We start from the raw sequence: 23,972 nt of genomic DNA, 5'->3' as shown, positions 1-23,972 counted from the left end.
TCTAGTTTCCAAAATGGGGTCACTTGTGGGGGAGCTCCAATTTTTAGGCACACGGGGGCTCTCCAAACGTGACATGGTGTCCGCTAAAGAGTGGAGCCAATTTTTCATTCAAAAAGTCAAATGGCGCTCCTTCCCTTCCAAGCCCTGCCGTGCGCCCAAACAGTGGTTTACCCCCACATATGAGGTATCAGCGTACTCAGGACAAATTGGACAACAACTTTCGTGGTTCAGTTTCTCCTTTTACCATTGTGAAATCAAAAAAATTGTTGCTAAAAGATAATTTTTGTGACTAAAAAGTTAAATGTTCATTTTTTCCTTCCATGTTGCTTCTGCTGCTGTGAAGCACCTGAGGGGTTAATAAACTTCTTGAATGTGGTTTTGTGCACCTTGAGGGGTGCAGTTTTTAGAATGGTGTCACTTTTGGGTATTTTCAGCCATATAGACCCCTCAAACTGACTTCAAATGTGAGGTGGTCCCTAAAAAAATGGTTTTGTAAATTTCGTTGTAAAAATGAGAAATCGCTGGTCAAATTTTAACCCTTATAAATTCCTAGCAAAAAAAAATGTTTCCAAAATTGTGCTGATGTAAAGTAGACGTGTGGGAAATGTTATTTATTAACTATTTTGTGTCACATAACTCTCTGGTTTAACAGAATAAAAATTCAAATTGTGAAAATTGCGAAATTTTCAAAATTTTCGCCAAATTTCCATTTTTATCACAAATAAACGCATAATTTATTGACCTAAATTTACCACTAACATGAAGCCCAATATGTCACGAAAAAACAATCTCAGAACCGCTAGGATCCGTTGAAGCGTTCCTGAGTTCTTACCTCATAAAGGGACACTGGTCAGAATTGCAAAAAACGGCCAGGTCATTAAGGTCAAAATAGGCTGGGTCATGAAGGGGTTAATTTAACATATTTCTTTTTTGGCTTTTTTTTTTTTTTTTTTTTTAGGTCCCCATTGCCATTTCTTGGTTCCCAGAAAGATTATGAGGTAAGTGTTAAGAACAAATTTGATAGATTTATTGTATATCTTGGACAAATGGATGCACCTTGTAATAATATTATGCTGTCTGTTTAGTGAATTTACACACAATACATGTTTAAAGGGAACCTGTCAGTCTATTCTTCCTACCCAAACCATGGTAGGCACGTATCCGAGCATGGCTCCATGGTGGCCACCAGGTATATATATATTTTTTTTCTGAAATGATCCAATATATGAGAGAAAGTATAAGTTTGAAGATTCGACCAAGGACCATAGGCAGAGACGAGACTAGTCCGGTGCCACCCTAAACCGAGTTGTCCCAGAGTTGCTACAGGTTATTTGACCGGTGTTTCATGTAAGTACTTAACAAGAGACCTGTCAGTCACGGTAACAAGGAGGTTTTCCGTAACATCACCAACTGTCATGTCGTCGTTGGGGGTCTGTGGATTCCTCAGATTCCGACAATCCCCCTTGTTACTCCATGGATAGATATGGTCTGCACAGGGTGACTAGGCTGTCAACTCTTAGAGCTTCAGAGTTAAATCTTTACTGGTCTGAGCTTGTAGATTGCCTGCGGTCACATGCTGTGGGAGAACCATGTCTGCTATTTCTCTATTTAAGCTGGCCCTGCCATACAGGTAATGTCAGCAATAGCTTCTCTGTCCTTGATCTGGAGAGGTGGACACGTTCTAGTTATTAGTGATTATTTCCAAAGTTGTTGCGAGTAGTGTTTGGTTAACCCTTTCCTTTTTCCCTAGTTATGTTTATATTACTTTGTTGCCTCCTGGACTGTACACTTTATATTTCTTTGTGTATTTCCATGAAAGAGTGTTGTGTGATTGTGCTTCTGTTCTGCCTTGTTTCATATTCTCCCCATACACTGTACAGACTAGTGTAGGGACTAGGACTATGAAGACTAGGAAGGAACGAGGCCCAGGCATCTCCACCTTCAGGGGTAACCCTTGGGTTAGGTGTAGCTAAGGACCCCCATCCTGAGGGGTTTACTTTGCACATATGCTATTAAACAGTCACACTGTGACAATCACATGGATAGGCGCTGGGAGAAGCCGGCAAGTGGCATATTCAGACCGGTCTCATTTCTGTCTATGGTCACTTGCCTGATTTTCAAACTCTTGATTCATGCTGCAAGTGGTTTGGACAGACATGAATTGACTGACAGGTTCCCTTCAATGGAGAATTCACTCAGTACCTATGCAGCAGAAACACAGCAGAAAATGTAGGCCATGCTGTGCACAAGATACGTTGAGAATAAGCTGCACTGTTACCCATATACCGGATTGGCTCACGTTGGTGGATACCTCACCAGAAGCTCAGATTACCGTATATACTCGAGTATAAGCCGACCCGAGTATAAGTCGACCCCCCCTAATTTTGCCACAAAAAACTGGGAAAACTTATTGACTCGAGTATAAGCCTAGGGTGGAAAATGCAGCAGCTACCGGTAAATTTAAAAAATAAAAATAGATGCTCCATGCCGTTCATTATTGCCCCATAGATGCTCCATATAAAGCTGTGCCCCATATATATTGCTCTGCACCGTTCATTATTGCCCCATAGATGCTCCATATAAAGCTGTGCCCCATATATATTGCTCTGCACCGTTGATTATGGCCCAATAGATGCTCCTTATAAAGCTGTGCCCCATATATATTGCTCTGCACCGTTCATTATTGCCCCATAGATGCTCCATATAAAGCTGTGCCCCATATATAATGCTCTGCACCGTTCATTATTGCCCCATAGATGCTCCATATAAAGCTGTGCCCCATATATATTGCTCTGCACCGTTGATTATGGCCCAATAGATGCTCCTTATAAAGCTGTGCCCCATATATATTGCTCTGCACCGTTGATTATGGCCCCATAGATGCTCCTTATAAAGCTGTGCCCCATATATAATGCTCTGCACCGTTGATTATGGCCCCATAGATGCTCCTTATAAAGCTGTGCCCCATATATATTGCTCTGCACCGTTGATTATGGCCCCATAGATGCTCCTTATAAAGCTGTGCCCCATATATATTGCTCTGCACCGTTGATTATGGCCCCATAGATGCTCCTTATAAAGCTGTGCCCCATATATAATGCTCTGCACCATTGATTATGGCCCCATAGATGCTCCTTATAAAGCTGTGCCATATATTATGTTCTGCACCGTTGATTTTGGCCCCATAGATGCTCCATATATAATGCTGTGCCATATATAATGCTGCTGCTGTTGCTGCAATAAAAATAAAAAATCACATACTCGCCTCTCTTGCTCAGGACGCCGGCGCTTTCAATATTTACCTGCTCCTCGTGCGGCTCTGTCTCCAGCACTGACGCTCAGCAGAGGACGCGCACTGACTACGTCACCGTGCCCTCTAACCTGAGTGTCACAGCTAGAGGACGCTGTGGACGGAGCCGCACCGGAGCGAGGAGCAGGTAAATATAGCGCAGCGCTGCGCTCCCCGTATACTTACCTGCTCCCGGCGCGGTCCCTGCAGTCCCTGGCTTCCCCGGCGCTGCAGCTTCTTCCTGTAATTGAGCGGTCACAGTTACCGATCATTTACAGCAATGAATATGCGGCTCCTCCCCTATGGGAGGTGGAGCCGCCTATTCATTTCTGTAATGAGCGGTACCATGTGACCACTCAGTACAGGAAGAATCTGCAGCGCCGGGGAAGCCAGGGACTGCAGGGACCGTGCCGCAGCAGGTAAGTATAACTAGACAGCCCCCGCTCTCCCTCACCTGCCAACCCCAGGTATATGACTCGAGTATAAGCCGAGAGGGGGACTTTCAGCCCAAAAAAATGGGCTGAAAATCTCGGCTTATACTCGAGTATATACGATACATACAATTTGTAAATGCTTAAATAAAATGTTGGACCTCGAACCTGTGGTGCTTCTGATACCCGGATAGGGTTGTATTTTACACAGCCGCGTAAGGTGAGCAGTACCGCCTCTCACTTAACGCTGTTATCTAAGTAACACCTTATTGTGTGCAGTGGTTCCTACAATTGTTCTTTGATCTGCAGGATGACAGATTTACTCCCTGGATTTTTCTCACAATGTATAAGGTGAAATTTGCTGCAGAATTAGCCTGGAGTTACATCTGGCCTCACCCGAATAGTCAGAATGCTTTCTGCTGCCAGTGTTAACAAGCAGGGAGCACGTAGGACTCCGATCACCATATGATTTGATTACTCATAGACGATTTACACACTAGATCATTTTTCTTTGTGTCACGCTTTAGTTATTTCTGCATTTTAAGGTGCGGTACATCCTGTACTCCGAAAACCCACAGGTTGGCTTTTTTATGCGTGTTGACATCTTGTATTGCCTTTCCAGATCTTTATTCACAAGCTGATAAGAAACCTCTTCAATGAAGGAAATGATCTGTACAGAGAAGGAATCAAGGAAGAATCAATAAACCAGTATACGGAGGCCCTTAATATCGCCAGCTACGCTTCATCTGAGGAGATTGCCATTAGCAGCGAGACGCTGGAGAAGCTGCATGTGAATCGGGCTGCGAGTTATATAGACACGGTGAGAGCTTTGTATGCCGCAGATGTAGCACAGCTCGTATTAACAATGAACTGTCATTAAAGGGTTCTTCACCCGTCGTGTAAGTATGGAAAGAGCACAGCGTTTAAAGGGGTCCATTATAGTACCGCTTTCATAGGAGGTGAGACGTAAAGCGTAACCGTCGATTAAGTTTTATTTCATAAATCAATAGAACACGTGAAAATAAGAAACTCTAATACATTAATACATCTTATCAGAGAGATCTGCAGCTTTCGCTGCCAAAACTAGTCGGTCATTATCAAAATTCTCGACTGGCAACTGCCATCTCCTATCTCAGTGATGGGAAAGTCTGTCTTCACTGAATACAGATTGTATCTCTGAATTGAGAATTTTGATAATTACTGATCAGTTTTGGCAGAGAAAGAATCAAATTTTTGTGTTTAAAATACATTACGAAGTTGCCTAATTTCAAAAGTACAGGAGTGTAGGTATTCTGTCTGCCTTCAATTGGCTCTGTATTACAGAAGAGTTCCTTCTAGGTGAAATATGGGTTAAGCATGTCATCTATTCATGGATTAGGTAATCATTGTTATATCAATGTGTGTCCCACCACTAGGATCCCACTAATAGCTAAAAATGAGACCTTAGTCCACTAGTGAAGATCTTTGCATCTTCAGCGCTAAAGGCTTTGAATGGAGCAGCCTGGTGCATTGTACGGCCTGGTGCATGGGCAGCCTGAAATTACAGGCTGATCCAACTTCAGTGGAAATGCCTCAAGACAAGGCAGTGATGCTCAGTAGTGTGTGTGGCCTCCACGTGCCTGTATGACCTCACTACAATGCTTGGGCATGTTCCTGATGAGATGGCGGATGGTCTCCTGAGGGATCTTCTCCCAGACCTGGATTATAGCCCTCAGATCACCCTTATGGATTCTGTTTGACAGTTTGAGCAGACACATGAATGTTAGTGTCCTGCTGGAGGTCGTTTTGTACTGCTCTGGCACTGGTCCTATTGTTCCTCCTTGCACAAGAAGGAGGTAGCGGTCCTGCTGCTGGGTTACTGCCCTCATACGACCCCCTCCATGTCTCCTTGTATACTGGGCTGTCTCCCGGTATCTGCTCCATGCTCTGGACACTGTGCTGACAGACACAGCTACCCTTCGTGCCACAGCTTGCATTGATGTGTCATCCTGCACTACCTGAGCAACTTCTGTGGGTTGTAGACACCACCTCATGCTACTGTATAGTACTTCTAGGGGTGAGAGCAATGACAAAATGCAAAAATGACCAACACAACAACCAAAAAGGATGAGAACAGAAAAATGGTCTGTGGTCACCACCTGCAGAACCACTCCTTTATAGGGGTCATCTTGCTAATTTCCAATCATTTCTGCCTGTTGTCTGTGCCATTTGCACAACAGCAGGAGAAATTGATTCACAATCAGTGTTGCTTCATAACTGGACAGGTTGATTTCACAGACCTGTGATTGACTTGGAGTTACATTGTTTGTGTTCCCTTTATTTATTTGAGCAGTGTATATTCTATAGAGGGCTGAATATTTGCTCATTCTAACATAGCAGTGACGTACACTGCAGACCACAACGGGAACAGTTCTTCACTGAGTGTCTCTAATACAGTAACAGAATGTGCAACAGTTGGGTTTTCTGGGTTTCCTCGCAGTTTTGTGAGCTTAGTGTGGACTTTGGGGCAGTGATGATCTGTGAACATGGTGCTGGGTTATAATGCTGATTTAGTGTCCGCATTGCATTAATAAAGTAATGTGTTTGCAGAGTTAGTTTTCGGAATAGTAATTTTATATAAGGTATGATATATGAACTATTCTGTAACGTGTAAATTTGTGCTTGAACGTGTACAATCTATACTCTGGTATGGTCACGCACGGGGAGTAATACTATTTCTCTGTTTAGGGTTTCCATGAAGATGCTTTGAGAGATTGTGAAGACACTTTACATATTAATGACAAAAACCTCCGGGCTCTGTACTGTAAGTCCAAAGCCTTATTCACACTGGAGAGATACAAGGAGGCGTATGAGGCAGTTGCAAAATGCTCCATCATTGCCCCAAAGGTAAGTGAGCCTAAGACAATTCACGCATGTCTTCCAATTTATGTCCTAAATGGAAAATATGAATATTGGAGAGTCAGAGTGGATATTTTAGTATCTTAAAGCGTATCTCCATTTTCAATAGAAAGACTATCATAGTGCATGACGGACCACCCCAGGTCTGTTCTGTGGGCTGCAGTACACGGTGTAACATCCTGCTCCCGCGTTCAGTGTGGGGTGAGTGTCATACTGTCCTACAGCGATTGCCCCCGCGTGTGGGGTAAGCAGAACGCTGCCCTGGGTCAGTATAAAATCTTCCAATACAGTGATTTACAAAGACTATAATAATGCAATGGTTTTTCTTTTGAAAGTGGAGGTGAACTTGAAGCATCATGTCTGTTGCTGCCTCCTTTCCCCTCCAAAGACATTTATGAGTAGCAACTGTGACCTGATCCCTCAATGATCTAGTTATCTGGCTTCCCTGAAAACAGATTTCAGTAGTGAATGAAGAGGAGTCTAGTAGGTGGGTAAATAGGCATTTTTCTTTAACCTTGTAACGGCCAAGTATGGGGTTACAGCTCCTGTAATCTAGAGGAGGCCGGGTGAGGAAGACAGAAGCATATTGAGTAGAAGAGCAGAGTTTCTGCATCTTAGGCTACTTTCACACTTGCGTCGTTTGGCCTCTGTCGCAATGCGTCGTTTTGGAGAAAAAACGCATCCTGCAAAGTTGCCCGCAGGATGCGTTTTTTTTCCATAGACTTTCATTAGCGACGGATTTCCAGACGTCGCATCCGTCGTGCGACGGATGCGTCGTGTTTTGGCGGACGCTACATGTAAAGTTTTTTTGTGCGTTGTGTCCGCCATTTCCGACCGCGCATGCGCGGCCGGAACTCCGCCCCTCCTCCCCGGACCTTACAATGGGGCAGCGGATGCGTTGAAAAACTGCATCCGCTGCCCCCGTTGTGCTTTTACTTCACAGCATGCGTCGGTACGTCGGCCCAACGCACTGCGACGGGCCCGTACCGACGCTAGTGTGAAAGAAGCCTTAAGAGACTAAGATCAGTTCTGCTGGTGACTTCTGATACTGTAGCTTCGTTTGCACCTGTAAGGGCTCATGCAGATGTCCTGAAGCGTTGTCCGAGCATGGACCACAATACACCGGTCTGAACTCGATAGCCTCATGTGTGCTTATAAGACAGTGGAGTTTGGGTTGGAAGACCCGCGGGGAGTCCGTGCATTGCACTCCGTGCTTGGACCGAGGTTCTCGGACGTCTGCATGAGCCCTAATGTGCTCTACTATGGATGCCCCTGGTACAGTGGAGCAACTGCACAATTATGAAAACTGGCTGAACAGCACAAACATTTTTTTTGTTATATTTGCATTTCAATCACAGTGCTGCAAAATACAGCAACTTTTTTCTGCATAAAGCAAGGCCTTATACATACTTATCGTTGAAACAAAAGACAAAAACTATGGATGCGAATGTTTGGAGAGGCAAAAACTGAAAATTTGGCTAGTCATTACGTTTTTTTTTTGGCCTAGTCATTAAGTGGTTTATCAAGCACTATTTATTTTTTTATTATTTTTTTTTTACTTTGGACCTAAAAACTAACAGGCATGTAGTTGCTAACTATGCCCGTTCTGCCCAGGGCGTCCGATAGATATGTCCTAATTATCAGCCGCTGCAACTGAGTTTGGTAAAACTGGACTCAAGCTGCTGATTTTGGTAAGATGTAATGTGTATGGGGGAGCACAAGACTGTTCAGGGGAGCAGCAGCGTCAGACGTTCAGCATACCCTAATCTTCCCCTATGTTACATAGGCAATTACAGGCTATCCTCAGTATTTTGTCGATAGATAAGTTTTTACTAATACATATCACATTCCCGCAGGATGACAGTGTGGTGAAATTGACACACGAACTAGCTCTGAAGCTGGGACTGAAAATTAGGAAAGCCTATGTTCGCACACAGGTAAGTGTATGTTTATTTAGGCTGAGCTCACATTTCCAGGGGGGCCATGATTATAGGGTCCGTCTGGGTTCTGATTTATCAATTTTAGAACATGAAAAGTTTCTGCATGCAGTCCTGACACAAAACGGAATTGAAACGGACCGGCTAATAATCAATTGGGCCCCTCTGCAGCCATTTGCATCAGTAAAGCAATAAATCCACTTTGCACATACATTTTGTTTCTCTGAAATGGAAATTTGACCTTAAAGGTTCTATCACCACAAATTAAAGTTTCCCCAGGGGCTTGGAGCTCTAAGGGTACCGTCACACTATACCATTTCGATCGCTACGACGGTACGATTCGTGACGTTCCAGCGATATCGTTACGATATCGCTGTGTCTGACACGCAGCAGCGATCAGGGATCCTGCTGAGAATCGTACGTCGTAGCAGATCGTTTAGAACTTTCTTTCATCGCTGGATCTCCCGCTGTCATCGCTAGATCGGTGTGTGTGACACTGATCTAGCGATCTAGCGATGCGATCCAGCGATGCGTTCGCTTGTAACCAGGGTAAACATCGGGTAACTAAGCGCAGGACCGCGCTTAGTAACCCGATGTTTACCCTGGTTACAAGCGTGAAACTAAAAAAAAAACAAACAGCACATACTTACATTCCGGTGTCCGTCAGGTCCCTTGCCGTCTGCTTCCCGCACTGTGACTGCTGGCCGTAAAGTGAAAGCAGAGCACAGCGGCTGTGCTTTCACTTTCACTTTACGGCCGGCAGTCACAGTGCGGGAAGCAGACGGCAAGGGACCTGACGGACACCAGAATGTAAGTATGTGCTGTTTGTTTTTTTTTTAGTTTCACGCTTGTAACCAGGGTAAACATCGGGTTACTAAGCGCGGTCCTGCGCTTAGTTACCCGATGTTTACCCTGGTTACCCGGGGACCTCGGCATCGTTGGTCGCTGGAGAGCTGTCTGTGTGACAGCTCCCCAGCGACCACACTACGATTTACCTACGATCACGGCCAGGTCATATCGCTGGTCGTGATCGTAGGTAAATCGTATAGTGTGACGGTACCCTTAATAACAAAGTGATACTTACCGATCCCATCCTGGATCCATCATCGGAAGATAAAAACATCACATTGCACCAACAGAAGCACCGCTGTGAACTGAGATTGGCTCCAGCCAATCAGCGTGTCATCAGAAAAACATCCAATGACGCGCTACTCAAGTCACCTGACTGCTGCAGCCAGTCACAAGCTGCAGCGGTTCTGCAGCTGCTGGTGGAACAGCGACGTTTCCTCTTCCAGTGTCTGCACGGAGCAGCCTGTGCTGGTAGGTGAGTATGACTTTGTTATTTTTTACTACTCCAAGTTCTTGGGGAAACTTTCTCTATGCATGGACTATAACCTTAAATCTTTTATTTTACATATTTGATGTTAAAATACTACTTTTATGTTTTAGCCCAATTCCCAAGTTGCAGTCGTGGATCCATTAGAGAAGGTAAGTGCTCCCTACCTACAAAATGCTCTATATGTTACTGTTTAAGGCTGGGTTCACATTGCGTTTACAGCAGCCCGTTCAACACATACGTTAACGCGCCGCTGTAAACGCAAGTGCCGGTATGGCAGCACACTAGCGCAGATAGAACATCTGCTAGTTCTATCTGCGCTAGCAGTGACGGACCCAGAAACGCTGCGTCTCGGGGTCCGTCACTCAATGACGGCACATGGCTAGCGCATGCCCATTGTGGGCGTGCGCTAGCGATGCTTCCGACATTGTATTCAATGGCGGCGTTACACCGCGTTATGCCGCGGTGTAACGTAGTCCGTCTAACGGACACGTAGAACGCAGTGTGAACCCAGTTTAACATGGAGTTACTTTTGATCAAATTTTCCAACTACAAAACCAGACACTGAAGCATCATCCCAACATAAACTTCCAACTTTGTACTGCAAACACCCTTTGTATAGACGAATAAGCTGATAAAGGACAGCCATTAATTATGTCAGGTCTCTGACATGATGAAACCCATAGAGACATGGCCTAAATTATTATAATTACTTGTGAGGACCCAACATGGATTTTGTTCATCACCATTGTATTATATTGTGGCAGCACAGATTAGTAATGGTTGACTTGTGTTATCGTTTTCTCGTTTCAGTAATTGAATATATACTTATACCTTGTGCTTGCTTTATTTTGCTAAGATAGAAATGCAGTCTACTAAATTGCTATATTACTGGGGAGATTTTCTATGGAGGAGCGTGCATTATTTATCAGCATTTAGTAGGCATTAATGCATTTTAATTTAAATTGCAGCTGTCTGGTAGTTGTGCAGATCAGATAGAGCCGGGTAAGTGAGTTTCTGTGCATGTCTAATATTTTATGGTTTGGATGTTAGTATTATGTACACCAGTATGTGGACTAAGGCTGCGTGTAAAACGTCAGTGTCATTTGAGTGCAATCCAATTTTTCCGCTCCCACAGAAAATGAAGAAGATGCGGTAAATTAAGATCTCCATCATTTCCGCACCTGTTATCCGATTCTCTCATCTAAGAGAATCGGATCACAGTAAACTGACACTCTGATCAGCGTCGTTACTGTTATTGAACCGATTCTGTCGGAAGAGAATCATCGCTTGAGTGAGCTGGAAGGAATGGAAAAGTTTAACGACCCCCCGAGATGAAAGAAAGGGTCAAGTGAATAGAAAAGTAAAGAAAAGAGGGGAGAAAAATAAAACTAAATTGGAAAAAAGAAAAAAAAAACCACTGCCAGTCCAAACTATTGTTTACTGCCCCATCCCAATGAGAAAAACAAAAGACATATTTACCATATAAAAATGATTATGAAAAGGGCAACATGATCTAAAATGGATTTTAGTGGCCCTTTATGGATTTATTTATTTTTTTAAATATGAAAAATGGCATGTAACTTTTTTCCCCCCCCCAGAATGTAAAATTGATATGAACTTTAGGTCCCGACATATCTCGAGGCAAAGAGAAATGATTTGGGTAGCCAAACAAAAAATAACTGTATAGCACGTAAATCAACTCGTAGAAGAAAAACCCAGCAAAAATGGGGCTTGTCCTGCATAGGGAAAAGTGGTTTTGTCTAGAACTGGCTAACATACGTTCCTTCTCTACAAGCAAATTACTTTTTACTTGTATCGTAAAAGTATTAAAAAAGATGAGTGAACATGCTTGGATAAGGTGTTATCTAAGCATGCTCAGGTGCTTCGGCAGGCACAACACATGCATGGATTTCATGTTTTCTAGGCAATCCCTGCATGTGTTCTGCCTGTCGAACAGCCTCGAGACATGTAGGCGCAGGAATTCGAACATATCATTTGAGCACGCCAAAGGCACTCAGTTGGCATTCAAGCATGCTCAGATAACACCTTATCCAAGCACGGTCACTGATCACTATAAATTACATTTCATGTATATGTTGTATTTCAGATTTGCCCGAAGTTGATGGTCCTGAATCTCCTCTCGTACCTTTCTCTACACCGAGTCTTAGCAATGAACCATTAAGAGAAGCTTCACCAGATCCAGTCCCGTCAGCCTCCCCTAGTTTGCCTCCAGTTTCTGAGGCTGGGCTGTTTCCATCAGCACTCGTTAGTAGTGATACATCTGCTTTATTTCCTCTCCCAATTTTGCGGGATGAAATTATTGGTGATGAATTGGACCGTATCCTCGACTCTGTGCCATCATGCAATGGACTAAACATGGTGAGCTTAATGGGAAATGCATATGTATTTTCTGCAGTATTTTTTTTTTCAGATTTCCATTGTGCAGTTCTCGCTGTTTCCAGGAACAAATTTGGTTATGCTGACTCCCATTACTTTCTGTATTCATCTGCACTACCGTTTTCATGACATTTTGAGACTGATGTTGGTTCTAGATTTCCTTTTTGGATGCATTTGCCCACTTAAAAGTTTTATAATTGTCACATAAAACCACATTGCTGATTCTTGAGCATCGTTTTTCAATTGTTTAATGAGTTTTACATGGAATGGAAGCTTAAAGTATAAACACATGAGAATTAAATTGTGCAATCTGTTCTTCAGGCTGGTCTTTACTGGGTCGTCCATAACACCGGAGGTAACGCTGGAGTATAGGACAAGTAATGGTCACTTTGTAGAATCTTGCCGTGACGTAATGAGTTGTTGTAGTGTTGTGCTAAATTTCCGGTTGTAAGAGACCTTTAAACCTAATTTAAGTTGCCTTTATTAATGATCATAATTACTTTTAAAAAATCATAACTAAAAAAAAATACACATTTACATTAAATTTGTGAGCACCAATTCTACTTATGGGGTTTCCTACCAGTAATATGCATCTCATATCAATAGAATACACTATAAATATCTAATGGATTAAAGTTTTATCCACTACTTCATGCAGAAGGCAGCTTGTTAACCCATTATGGGAAAATTTTGTCAAAATTGAATATGAAGCCAATCGCTGCCCCTCAGCTTTAATTGGATTCTAGTTACCCATTTAAGTCTGTGGATGCGAGTGAAATATTGGACTGCATTTGGATGTCGTCCGAGTGCAGTCCAATGTACCCGCATAAAGACAATGGAGAAATTAAGTTCTCCGTACCTGTGCTGTGATTCTTTTTTTGCGAGAGACTCGTGTCTCACTGTCAGTAGAATTTCACCCCTCCAGACTATTTATGTGCACATGTAGCCCTTTCAAACCCAAGTCTAGCCATACATTTACATAGCTAGTCCATTACTGATTAAATCAGCTTTTTAATTGATATCCAATTATGGCTGAAGAGCTACTATAGATCTGAAGTCTCTGTCACTCCAACTTCATTTCACGCCCATTGCCGCCACCTCCTATTTGACTGACCACCTCTCTGCTGTGCAACGTCAGGCAAAGGAGCCATCGGACAAGCAAGAGAAGGTGGCAATAGCTGGGGTATAGAGCTGGAGTGACAGAGGCTTCAAATCTACAATCGCTCATCTGCCTCAGTTACATATCAGTTCCAATGCTGATTTCTTAGTAACGGAGGAACAGACCGGCCATGTAAAGGTCTTGTCGGACTTGTCTTTGAAAGAGCTACATGCGAATATGAATAATTTGGGAGGTGAAATGGTGCTGATGGATTCCCTTTCATGTAAGGGGGCACGTAGCCTTACTTTATTAGCTCTGCAAAGCATTTAGCACAAGGGAATAGTATATGTCATGGGAGATGAGCACCTCTCTGCTTGGCAGAACATGTTGGGTACGGGACATATTTCCTCAAAAATTAGCCATTGGGAAGAAACTTTGATTTAGAAATACTTTCAAACTTGAGATTGGACTTCAGATAATTTTTTAGGTCACTTATTAGGTTTAACGGTCCTTGAAGTAGTCCATGTCAGAAGATAAATCTGACTCCCTATGTGTCTGTCCCCATCCATGTCTACACGAGAATAACAATACAATAGAGGCCGGTGTTGACCCAAATGATTATTTTTCATTGCATATCATAACTATGGATTTTCTCAAGTAACAGATTTGTTTTTTTCCACATAGTATTTGGGTGAACACCTTTATATGAGTTGTGGTCTGTGAGGTGCAGACATTTGGAAGTATGCTACTGCTGTTAGCTCTCAGGCGCACAACCATTCTGCCGAAGGAGGCACACAGAGAGTTAGTGCTCATGCAGACCTCCGTGAATGGACCATCTGCTTGCAGCTCTCCTGTCCAGAGCATGACCGCTTCATCTATCTCTGAGGCTGTCACTCTCGAGTCGGGACTGATTTGCACGGATGTCTTCATGATCCTTTAATTTGTGATTTAATGCGATGGAGCAGGAAGTTTTTGCCCAGAGTTTCACCTTAAAGTTATTACCACACAGCATTTAGTGTAATATGTAGAGGAAGAAATTATTTTAAATATTTGCTTCTGGGCCTCGTCTTATTTGACAAAACCTCAAAACGGCATATAAATAATACCGCTGCAGGTGATTTATCATTCAGTGTATCCTCACATTATGTGACTGTACTATCACATTGCTTTATCACCAGTAGAAAAAAAAAACCCTTGATAAATGCTTGTTTCAGACCAGCAGTGCGTTAGGAGGAAGCAGCAGATTGAATGACTTTTCAGGACTGGAACCACCTTCAATATTTCCGAGTTACACATTCCCCCAGATGATGACACCCAGCTTGGACAGCTTTTCCGTAAACCCCCTTTCTATGAGTAGCTCTCAAAGAGGTAATTTTAAGCACATGCATAAACCATGAAGAATAAGAACATATACGTACATAAAATGTCTATAGTTGTGGATGTATTCTCATTTTTTTTTTTTTCTACATCTTTTCGGATATTTCTGTATTAGATCAGTTCAACGGAATCCACACTACTCCATTTTCTGTGAGTATTTACTTTTAAGTTTTATGTAGTAAAAAGAACCTGTATGTGTAATATCTATAGATAAATCTAATGATGGATATATTACACCCAGGTACATACAAAATGTATATATCCAGCCTCCGGCATTTGACATGGTCTGAGAAATTGGCACGGAATTGCATAACAAAAATGGATCTGTCCCCAGATTTTGCATTACAAGCTACAAACCTTGTATCGCTTAGACTTGATCAAGCTGGGGTACTGACTGTTAGAATGGCTTTAGAATGTTTTTCTTGAAAGTTTCCACACTTGATATCATCTGAACAGAGATTGTTGTTTTAATATTATACAGGTAAATAATTGCAAATACTTTCTCCAGCCAGAAAGTCCTATAGATTTTTCTGGGACACAGAAGAAAGCACATCTGTTAGAATGTGTTAATGGGGAGCCATCTACTGTGACAAATATCAGTAACGCTGTAATGTGCACCAATCCTCTTGAAGAAACCCATGAGTTCAGACAGGCCTGTCCGTTGTGTTTTACCAAAGCAGGTAAGATAATTCCATTTGTTTATAGAATCTTAAAGAAGCCCTCGTATGAATATTTTTTGTTCATTAATACTGTGTATATGTGCATGTAGTGTATATGTGATTATATACCCTGCTTTCTCTGGGATCCAGTAGCAGTTTTCGCCTCTTCTCGGAGACGTCGCCGCTCTTCTCCTGTCGTCTGAGACGTCGCCGCTCTTCTCCTGTCGTCTGAGACGTCGCCGCTCTTCTTCTGTCGTCGGAGACGTCGCCGCTCTTCTCTCGTCGGAGACGTCGCCGCTCTTCTCCTCTTGTCGGAGACGTCGCCGCTCTTCTCCTGTCGTCTGAGACGTCGCCGCTCTTCTCCTGTCGTCTGAGACGTCGCCGCTCTTCTCCTGTCGTCGCCTCTGCAGACTCTCGTCGGAGACGGCGCCGCTCTTCAGACTCTCGTCGGAGACGGCGCTGTTCTTCTGACTGTATACCGTGTCACTGTATGCTCTATGCATGAGCTGGAAGTGGAGTTTACAATGTGAGTATATGGAGCCTCATTTTGACACTCCGTAAACTTACATTGTAAAAGCCACTTCCAGGTAATGGAGAGTTCACTGTGACCCGGACAGTCTGCAGAGCCGTGACGTCACTTAGAAGCGGAGCAGAACAGCTCTGGATACTGGAGAAAGTAGCGTTAGGTGAGTATATTAATACCCCAACACTACACTACTTGCATATATACACAGATTTAAAGCACCACTCCAGCATTTTTTTTTTCTTAATTTCTGCGCTGGAGTGGTGGCATTAACATAAGGTCCTTGACCTGAGTATTATACCTACCAGCCACCGTCTTTAGCTTTTACCTGTGCTGCTCCAGTCTTGATCATGTGACCGCAGCTCCTGATTGATCGGAAGTCAGAGGTAACGATCACAAGTAGGGATGAGCGAATGTGGTGGGATAAGGTGATATCCAAGCATACTTGGGTGCTAACCGAGTGTCTTCGGCGTGCTCGAAAAATGTTTTAGCCCCCGCGGCTGCATTTCTCGCGCGCTGTTGAACAACCGTGAGACATGCAGCTGCGGGGTCTTGAACATAGTATGCGAGCACGCTGAAGTCACTCGGTTCGCACACGAGCAACACCTTATCTGAGCACGTTCGCTCCTCACTAGTCACAATCTCAATGCGAGTCTATGGAAGGCTTTTTCTGCCTCTCATAGACTTACATTGAGTGGTGACTTCCTGCTCACCCTGCAATCACTGGAGCGATGCGGCAGGTCACAACATGCAGGAGACGACCAGATAAAAGATGAAGCTTGGCGGCTGGTGAGTATAATACTAGGTGCAGCGACCTTAGACTATTGGCACCACTGCAGCGGTAAAAAACAAAAACGCAGAGTGGTGCTTTTATGAAAACAAATATTCATGGGAGTGCTTCTTTAAAGAATGTTTTAAAACTTTCTAGGCCTTCCCTTCGAGCCAGCAGGCTGTTTTATTAACTTAAATTCTTATGTCGAACCCTTGTTATATTATATGATTGTCAAATGTTTTTGTCACAGATTATATTCCAGATTTATCTTCTTTATTTAATAGGATTAAAGCCTTTGAGCTACAATTATCATCCCAACTTGGATCATAAATGTAAGAAGGACACTTTTATAGGGAGAATAAAAAGTCCTTCAGATGACAAATGGAAGAGAATAAGACCAAGGCCAATAAAGAATCACTATGCGGGTCAATACTACATATGTAAAGGTAATCGATGACTGATCGCTGGGTGGCTTTCAAGGGCCACATGGCCCTACTATTTTAATTCCGTGCATGCTTGTGACAGAAGTTTGTGAACAGCTAGCAAATACTAAAAGGAACCCAGAGTTTATGGTCAATGCTGGACATTGAGCTCTAGACCTCAATAGGAAGGCTAGTTAAACTAGTCAACTTGCTTAACTGTTCACAAGAACCGTAATTTTGACCAGGGGTGCTCAGACTTTTACATGCCTCACATGGTTGAGAGGAGTTAGTAATTTAAAGAGAACCAGTCATCGCCATTTAATCTGTTAAAGGGAATCTGTCTCCCCCTGGGCCGTATGACCTATTGATATAAGCGTTCAGGTAATAGAAATGTTACACTAGTCCTACCTGTATGCCTCATATTAGCGGACGTGTTGTTGAGAAATCTTATAGTCCTTCTTCCAGGCTCCGGGGTATACGGTGCCTTTAAGAAATCTCTGTTTCCTGTCTTCATTATAATACATGCATGTCATTTCTGGCACTGGAATCCTGCGCCCTGCACTTCCTCCAAAACTTGAACCTTTTCCTCCCTTCTATGTTAACTGCATTCAGGGATCTTCGGCACAGGCGACGTCGACTTCCGCTCTAGTGACCTCTGGCGTGTGCGACAATAAAGTTGCTCCCCCCACTTCCTCCCTGTATAGTCATCGCTAGAGTTGAGCGACCTTGACCTTTTTAGAGTCGAGCCGGGTTTTGCGAAACCCGACTATGTCCAAAGTCGGGTCGAGTGAAATCGGCCGATTATGACGTAAAGTCGGGATCGACCGAAACACGAAACCCAATGCAAGTCAATGGGGCAGCATAGTCGGCAGTGAGTGGGGGCCAGGAAAACACCTAGAGTGCCCATTTTAATGTCAAAACCATCCATTCTTCTTAATGAAGCTTGTCAAGCGTAATTTACCTTATAATAATTGGAAGGCATTTGAAATTGGGGGTCATTTGGCTAAAGTTGTGGGGGGTAGGGCTGGTTCAAGTAATTAGTGGGCCCAGGAAATCTGGACCACGTCACGGCAGTGGAGCAGGGAGAGGTAAGTATTTCAACTTTGCAAGTGCTGTGAACCTGAGCAAGCAGGGGGGGCCCACTCGTTGGCATTGGCACTGGCACAGGGCCCCTCAAAGTACAGCGGTGTGTTTGCACGGCGGGGGCGCCTCCCACCGGCAGCAACACTTTTGCGTACTATGAGAGGCCCTGTGCCAGTGACGTCGCCAACTAGTATTCCTCCCCCCACCTGATGAAGGAACCTGCACTTTCATCTGCACCTTCCTCTTTGTCCCCGTGTAAGGTGGTATGGTATGCGGGAAGAGCAACCTGACTTTCAGCAGGGTCACAATGTTGTTGTGTAGCGTGCACGGGGAATGTTGCGTTATGGGTCAATGTACCAGCAGACTCATCTATCACTGGCTGGGCAATGGGCACGATGAAGTGGAAACACAGATATAGGCCCAAAGAAGAAAGTGGGCTAAATGCAGTTCAAAATTGGTAACACAGGAATAACCAGGGGGCATTGCAGTGGAGGACAACTGGAATGAGAGGCTGACACAGAGAGTAGGGCCAAATCAGTAAGTAGTCGAAATGCAGTTCAAAATTGGCAACCGTAGTAAACAGGCGGCACAGCTTTGTTCAGTGGAGGAGAACAGCAAGGAGTGGCAGACACCGATAGTAGGCCCCAACCCAACTAGTAGGCCAAATGCAGTCTAACATTAACAACTACTTAACGAGAGGCTGAAAATGGTATTTCAGGACAGGAAACCAGGGGAACAGCAAGGAGTGGCAGACACCGATAGTAGGCCCCAAACCAACTAGTACGCCAAATGCAGTTGTTCCATTTAACCACAATTTAATGAGAGCCTGAAGATAGAAGCTCAGGAAAGGCAACCTGGGGAACACCTTGGAGTGTAACACACCATCTCTCTCCACCCCATACCCATTTTTTAGGCCTAATGCAGTGTACTTTTCTACAACTACTAAACGAGAGTCGGAAGACCGAAGCAATGGCAAGGAAACCTGGGGAACACCTTGGAGTGTAACACACCATCTCTCTCCACCCCATTCCCCATTTTTTAGGCCTAATGCAGCCTACTTTCCGACACCTACTAAACGAGAGCATGAAGATCGAAGCTCAGGAAAGGCAACCTGGGGAACACCTTGGAGTGTAACACACCATCTCTCTCCACCCCATACCCATTTTTTAGGCCTAATGCAGTGTACTTTTCTACAACTACTAAACGAGAGTCGGAAGACCGAAGCAATGGCAAGGAAACCTGGGGAACACCTTGGAGTGTAACACACCATCTCTCTCCACCCCATTCCCCATTTTTTAGGCCTAATGCAGCCTACTTTCCGACACCTACTAAACGAGAGCATGAAGATCGAAGCTCAGGAAAGGCAACCTGGGGAACACCTTGGAGTGTAACACACCATCTCTCTCCACCCCATACCCATTTTGTAGGCCTAATGCTGTGTACTTTTCTACAACTACTAAACGAGAGTCGGAAGACCGAAGCAATGGCAAGGAAACCTGGGGAACACCTTGGAGTGTAACACACCATCTCTCTCCACCCCATACCCAATTTGTAGGCCTAATGCAGCCTACTTTCCGACACCTACTAAACGAGAGCATGAAGATCGAAGCTCAGGAAAGGCAACCTGGGGAACACCTTGGAGTGTAACACACCATCTCTCTCCACCCCATACCCATTTTGTAGGCCTAATGCTGTGTACTTTTATACAACTACTAAACGAGAGTCGGAAGACCGAAGCAATGGCAAGGAAACCTGGGGAACACCTTGGAGTGTAACACACCATCTCTCTCCACCCCATACCCAATTTGTAGGCCTAATGCAGCCTACTTTCCGACACCTACTAAACGAGAGCATGAAGATCGAAGCTCAGGAAAGGCAACCTGGTGAAAACCTTGGAGTGTAACACAACCTGTCTCTACACCCCATACCAAATTTGTAGGCCTAATGCAGCGTAGTTTCCACCAACTACTAAACGAGAGCCGGAAGATCGAAGCTCATGAAAGGCAACCCGGGGAACACCTTGGAGTGTAACACAACCTCTCTCTACACCACGAAAGGGCTGATTCTTAGGAAGGAAGGCTGTTGTAAATAAGCATTGCGCATCCGAGGGTGATTATATTCTTATTCGGTATCTACTCACCCTCGGACGCGCCATGCTTCTTGATTTGTAATTAATGTTTATTTGCAATGTGCTTTTGACTTACTCAATTATTTTTTTAATTATTGATTTTATTAAATTAATAGTTTAACATCTTATTGGAAATAATTTAAAGGAGACGCGACAGGACAACACTCGGTGGATGCCATATCTGTGTTAACAACTCCAAAAAACTTTCAGTTAACTTCTTGCAGGAGAAAGAAATTGTAGCTGTTGGACCTTTGTAGTACAGTTCCAGATATTTGTTGTGTGTTTGTTTTGATTGTTAAAATGTCTGCATTTGAGATCTCAACACGATCTTATTTTTTATAATCAAATTAATTTTTTTAATATTTTATTAGGTTGGTTCAAGGGGTACACGGGCCGCAGTAGACAGGTCAGTGGAGGCCTAGTGGAAGGAGGGACCGCAGATGCGCCACTGTTTCACCCATACACAATTAGTAGGCCTAATGCAGCGTAGTTTCCAACAGCTACTAAACGAGAGCCGGAAGATCGAAGCTCAGGAAAGGCAACCTGGGGAACACCTTGGAGTGTAACACAACCTCTCTCTACACCACGGAAGGGCTGATTCTTAGGAAGGAAGGCTGTTGTAAATAAGCATTGCGCGTCCGAGGGTGATTATATTCTTATTCGGTATCTACTCACCCTCGGACGCGCCATGCTTCTTGATTTGTAATTAATGTTTATTTGCAATGTGCTTTTGACTTACTCAATTATTTTTTTAATTATTGATTTTATTAAATTAATAGTTTAACATCTTATTGGAAATAATTTAAAGGAGACGCGACAGGACAACACTCGGTGGATGCCATATCTGTGTTAACAACTCCAAAAAACTTTCAGTTAACTTCTTGCAGGAGAAAGAAATTGTAGCTGTTGGACCTTTGTAGTACAGTTCCAGATATTTGTTGTGTGTTTGTTTTGATTGTTAAAATGTCTGCATTTGAGATCTCAACACGATCTTATTTTTTATAATCAAATTAATTTTTTTTATATTTAATGATGTTGGTTCAAGGGGTACACGGGCAGCAATAGACAGGTCAGTGGAGGCCTAGTGGAAGGAGTGACGGCAGACAGGCATCAAAGGCCTAACATTGGGCTGGCTGTAGGCAAGTTAAAATTGGTTCCAAGGGAACACGGCCATCAGTGGCCTGGTCAGTGTAGTTGTAGTTGAAAGAACGGGACGCAGACAGGCTTCGAAGGCCTAACATAACAAACTTGGGCTGGCTGTAGGCACTTTTAAATTTGTTCCAGGGGTACATGGGCAGCAGTGTATGGTCAGTGGAAGTCTAGTGGAAGGAGTGACCGCAGACAGGCTTCCAAGGCCTAACATAACAAACTTGGGCTGGCTGTAGGCACTTTTAAATTGGTTCCAGGGGTACACGGGCAGCAGTGGTCTGGTCAGTGGAAGTCTAGTGGAAGGAGTGACCGCAGACAGGCTTCCAAGGCCTAACATAACAAACTTGGGCTGGCTGTAGGCACTTTTAAATTGGTTCCAGGGGTACACGGGCAGCAGTGGTCTGGTCTGTGGAAGTCTAGTGGAAGGAGTGACCGCAGACAGGCTTCGAAGGCCTAACATAATAACATAGGGCTGGCTGTAGGCAAGTTAAAATTGGTTCCAAGGGAACACGGCCATCAGTGGCCTGGTCAGTGTAGTTGTAGTTGAAAGAACGGGACGCAGACAGGCTTCGAAGGCCTAACATAACAAACTTGGGCTGGCTGTAGGCACTTTTAAATTTGTTCCAGGGGTACATGGGCAGCAGTGTATGGTCAGTGGAAGTCTAGTGGAAGGAGTGACCGCAGACAGGCTTCCAAGGCCTAACATAACAAACTTGGGCTGGCTGTAGGCACTTTTAAATTGGTTCCAGGGGTACACGGGCAGCAGTGGTCTGGTCAGTGGAAGTCTAGTGGAAGGAGTGACCGCAGACAGGCTTCCAAGGCCTAACATAACAAACTTGGGCTGGCTGTAGGCACTTTTAAATTGGTTCCAGGGGTACACGGGCAGCAGTGGTCTGGTCTGTGGAAGTCTAGTGGAAGGAGTGACCGCAGACAGGCTTCCAAGGCCTAACATAACAAACTTGGGCTGGCTGTAGGCACTTTTAAATTGGTTCCAGGGGTACACGGGCAGCAGTGGTCTGGTCAGTGGAAGTCTAGTGGAAGGAGTGACCGCAGACAGGCTTCGAAGGCCTAACATAACAAAATTGGGCTGGCTGTAGGCACTTTAAATTGGTTCCAGGGGTACATGGGCAGCAGTGTATGGTCAGTGGAAGTCTAGTGGAAGGAGTGACGGCAGACAGTCTTCGAAGGCCTAACATAACAAAATTGGGCTGACTGTAGGCACTTTTAAATTGGTTCCAGGGTAACACGGCCAGCAGTGGCCTGGTCAGTGTAGTAGTTGTAGAAAGAAGGGACCGCAGACAGGCTTCGAAGGCCTAACATAACAAAAATGTCAAAACAATGGTATTGTCAGTGCCAGGCATTGAAGGATGTCAGCGCCTAGACTACACATTGGTGAAGCTGTGAGAGATAATTTTGCTAGTGGTAGAGCACTGTTTGAGCTGGGGGGGGAACTGTCTTGTGGCCGGCGGTACAGGCACAGGGCCCCTCATATTACAACGGTGTGTCTGACGTTGGGTGCGCACCACCACCGCCAGAGACACTTTATTGTACTATGAGGGACCCAGTGGCAGTGCCGTCGACCAAAAGCGGCCACACCCACCTCTTCAGACAAACAGCACTCTCAAGGGTCCAAGCGCAAAGTGGCGATAGCACGGCCCCGTGTGGGGAGTTTGGCCATTTCGTGAGGTGGAAACATGTCGTATGCTGGACAATCAGGTGAAGAAAATTACGAGATTGGAAAAGTCATTCAGAATAGTCCACAGGCAAGACCTTTTCATAGGAAAGCTAGGTGTCAGCCGGGCAGGGTGGGGCAAAAGATTTTGAAATCCAGTTGTGGTTCATTTTAATGAAGGTTAGATCATCTACATTTTGGGTAGCCAGACGAGTCCTTTTTTCTGTTAGTATTGAACCTGCAGCACTGAATACTCTTTCTGATAGGACACTAGCTGCCGGGCAAGCAAGCTCCTGCAATGCATATTCTGCCAATTCTGGCCAGGTGTCTAATTTGGATGCCCAGTAATCAAATGGGAATGACGGTTGAGGGAGAACGTCGATAAGGGATGAAAAATAGTTTGTAACCATACTGGACAAATGTTGTCTCCTGTCACTTTGAATTGATGCTGCAGTACCTGTCCTGTCTGCGGTCATAGAAAAATCACTCCACAACCTGGTCAGAAAACCCCTCTGGCCAACGCCACTTCTGATTTCTGCCCCTCTAACACCTCTGGTCTGCTGGCCCCTGGAGCTCGTGTGAGAACGATCACGGGCGCTGTGTGCAGGGAATGCCAGAAGCAAACGGTCAACAAGAGTTGATTGTTTTGTTGCTAATATTAGTTCCAAGTTCTCATGTGGCATAATATTTTGCAATTTGCCTTTATAGCGAGGATCAAGGAGGCAGGCCAACCAGTAATCGTCATCGTTCATCATTTTTGTAATGCGTGTGTCCCTTTTGAGGATACGCAAGGCATA

At 44.3% G+C, this 23,972-nt stretch overlaps 1 protein-coding gene across 2 annotated transcripts in view; it reads left to right on the top strand.

The window, feature by feature from the left end:
• ZC3H7A (zinc finger CCCH-type containing 7A) overlaps positions 1–23,972 on the top strand; it is an 88,030-nt gene that overhangs the window by 13,358 nt on the left and 50,700 nt on the right. Inside the window, exons 3-13 of one of the 2 annotated variants that reach the window (XM_069734052.1) lie at positions 959–998; positions 4,343–4,540; positions 6,448–6,606; positions 8,475–8,555; positions 10,005–10,043; positions 10,863–10,896; positions 12,002–12,273; positions 14,605–14,758; positions 14,883–14,917; positions 15,249–15,447; positions 17,006–17,167. In XM_069734052.1, coding sequence (XP_069590153.1) covers positions 959–998; positions 4,343–4,540; positions 6,448–6,606; positions 8,475–8,555; positions 10,005–10,043; positions 10,863–10,896; positions 12,002–12,273; positions 14,605–14,758; positions 14,883–14,917; positions 15,249–15,447; positions 17,006–17,167 — 1,373 coding nt within the window. The remainder of the gene's footprint in view (positions 1–958; positions 999–4,342; positions 4,541–6,447; positions 6,607–8,474; positions 8,556–10,004; positions 10,044–10,862; positions 10,897–12,001; positions 12,274–14,604; positions 14,759–14,882; positions 14,918–15,248; positions 15,448–17,005; positions 17,168–23,972) is intronic. The other variant, XM_069734053.1, reaches the window with a different exon arrangement.

The sequence above is a fragment of the Ranitomeya imitator genome, chromosome 7 (genome assembly GCF_032444005.1).
Source record: "Ranitomeya imitator isolate aRanImi1 chromosome 7, aRanImi1.pri, whole genome shotgun sequence".
In the NCBI taxonomy this organism is placed as follows: Eukaryota; Metazoa; Chordata; class Amphibia; order Anura; family Dendrobatidae; genus Ranitomeya; species Ranitomeya imitator.
This window is presented reverse-complemented; position numbering and strand designations above follow the sequence as displayed.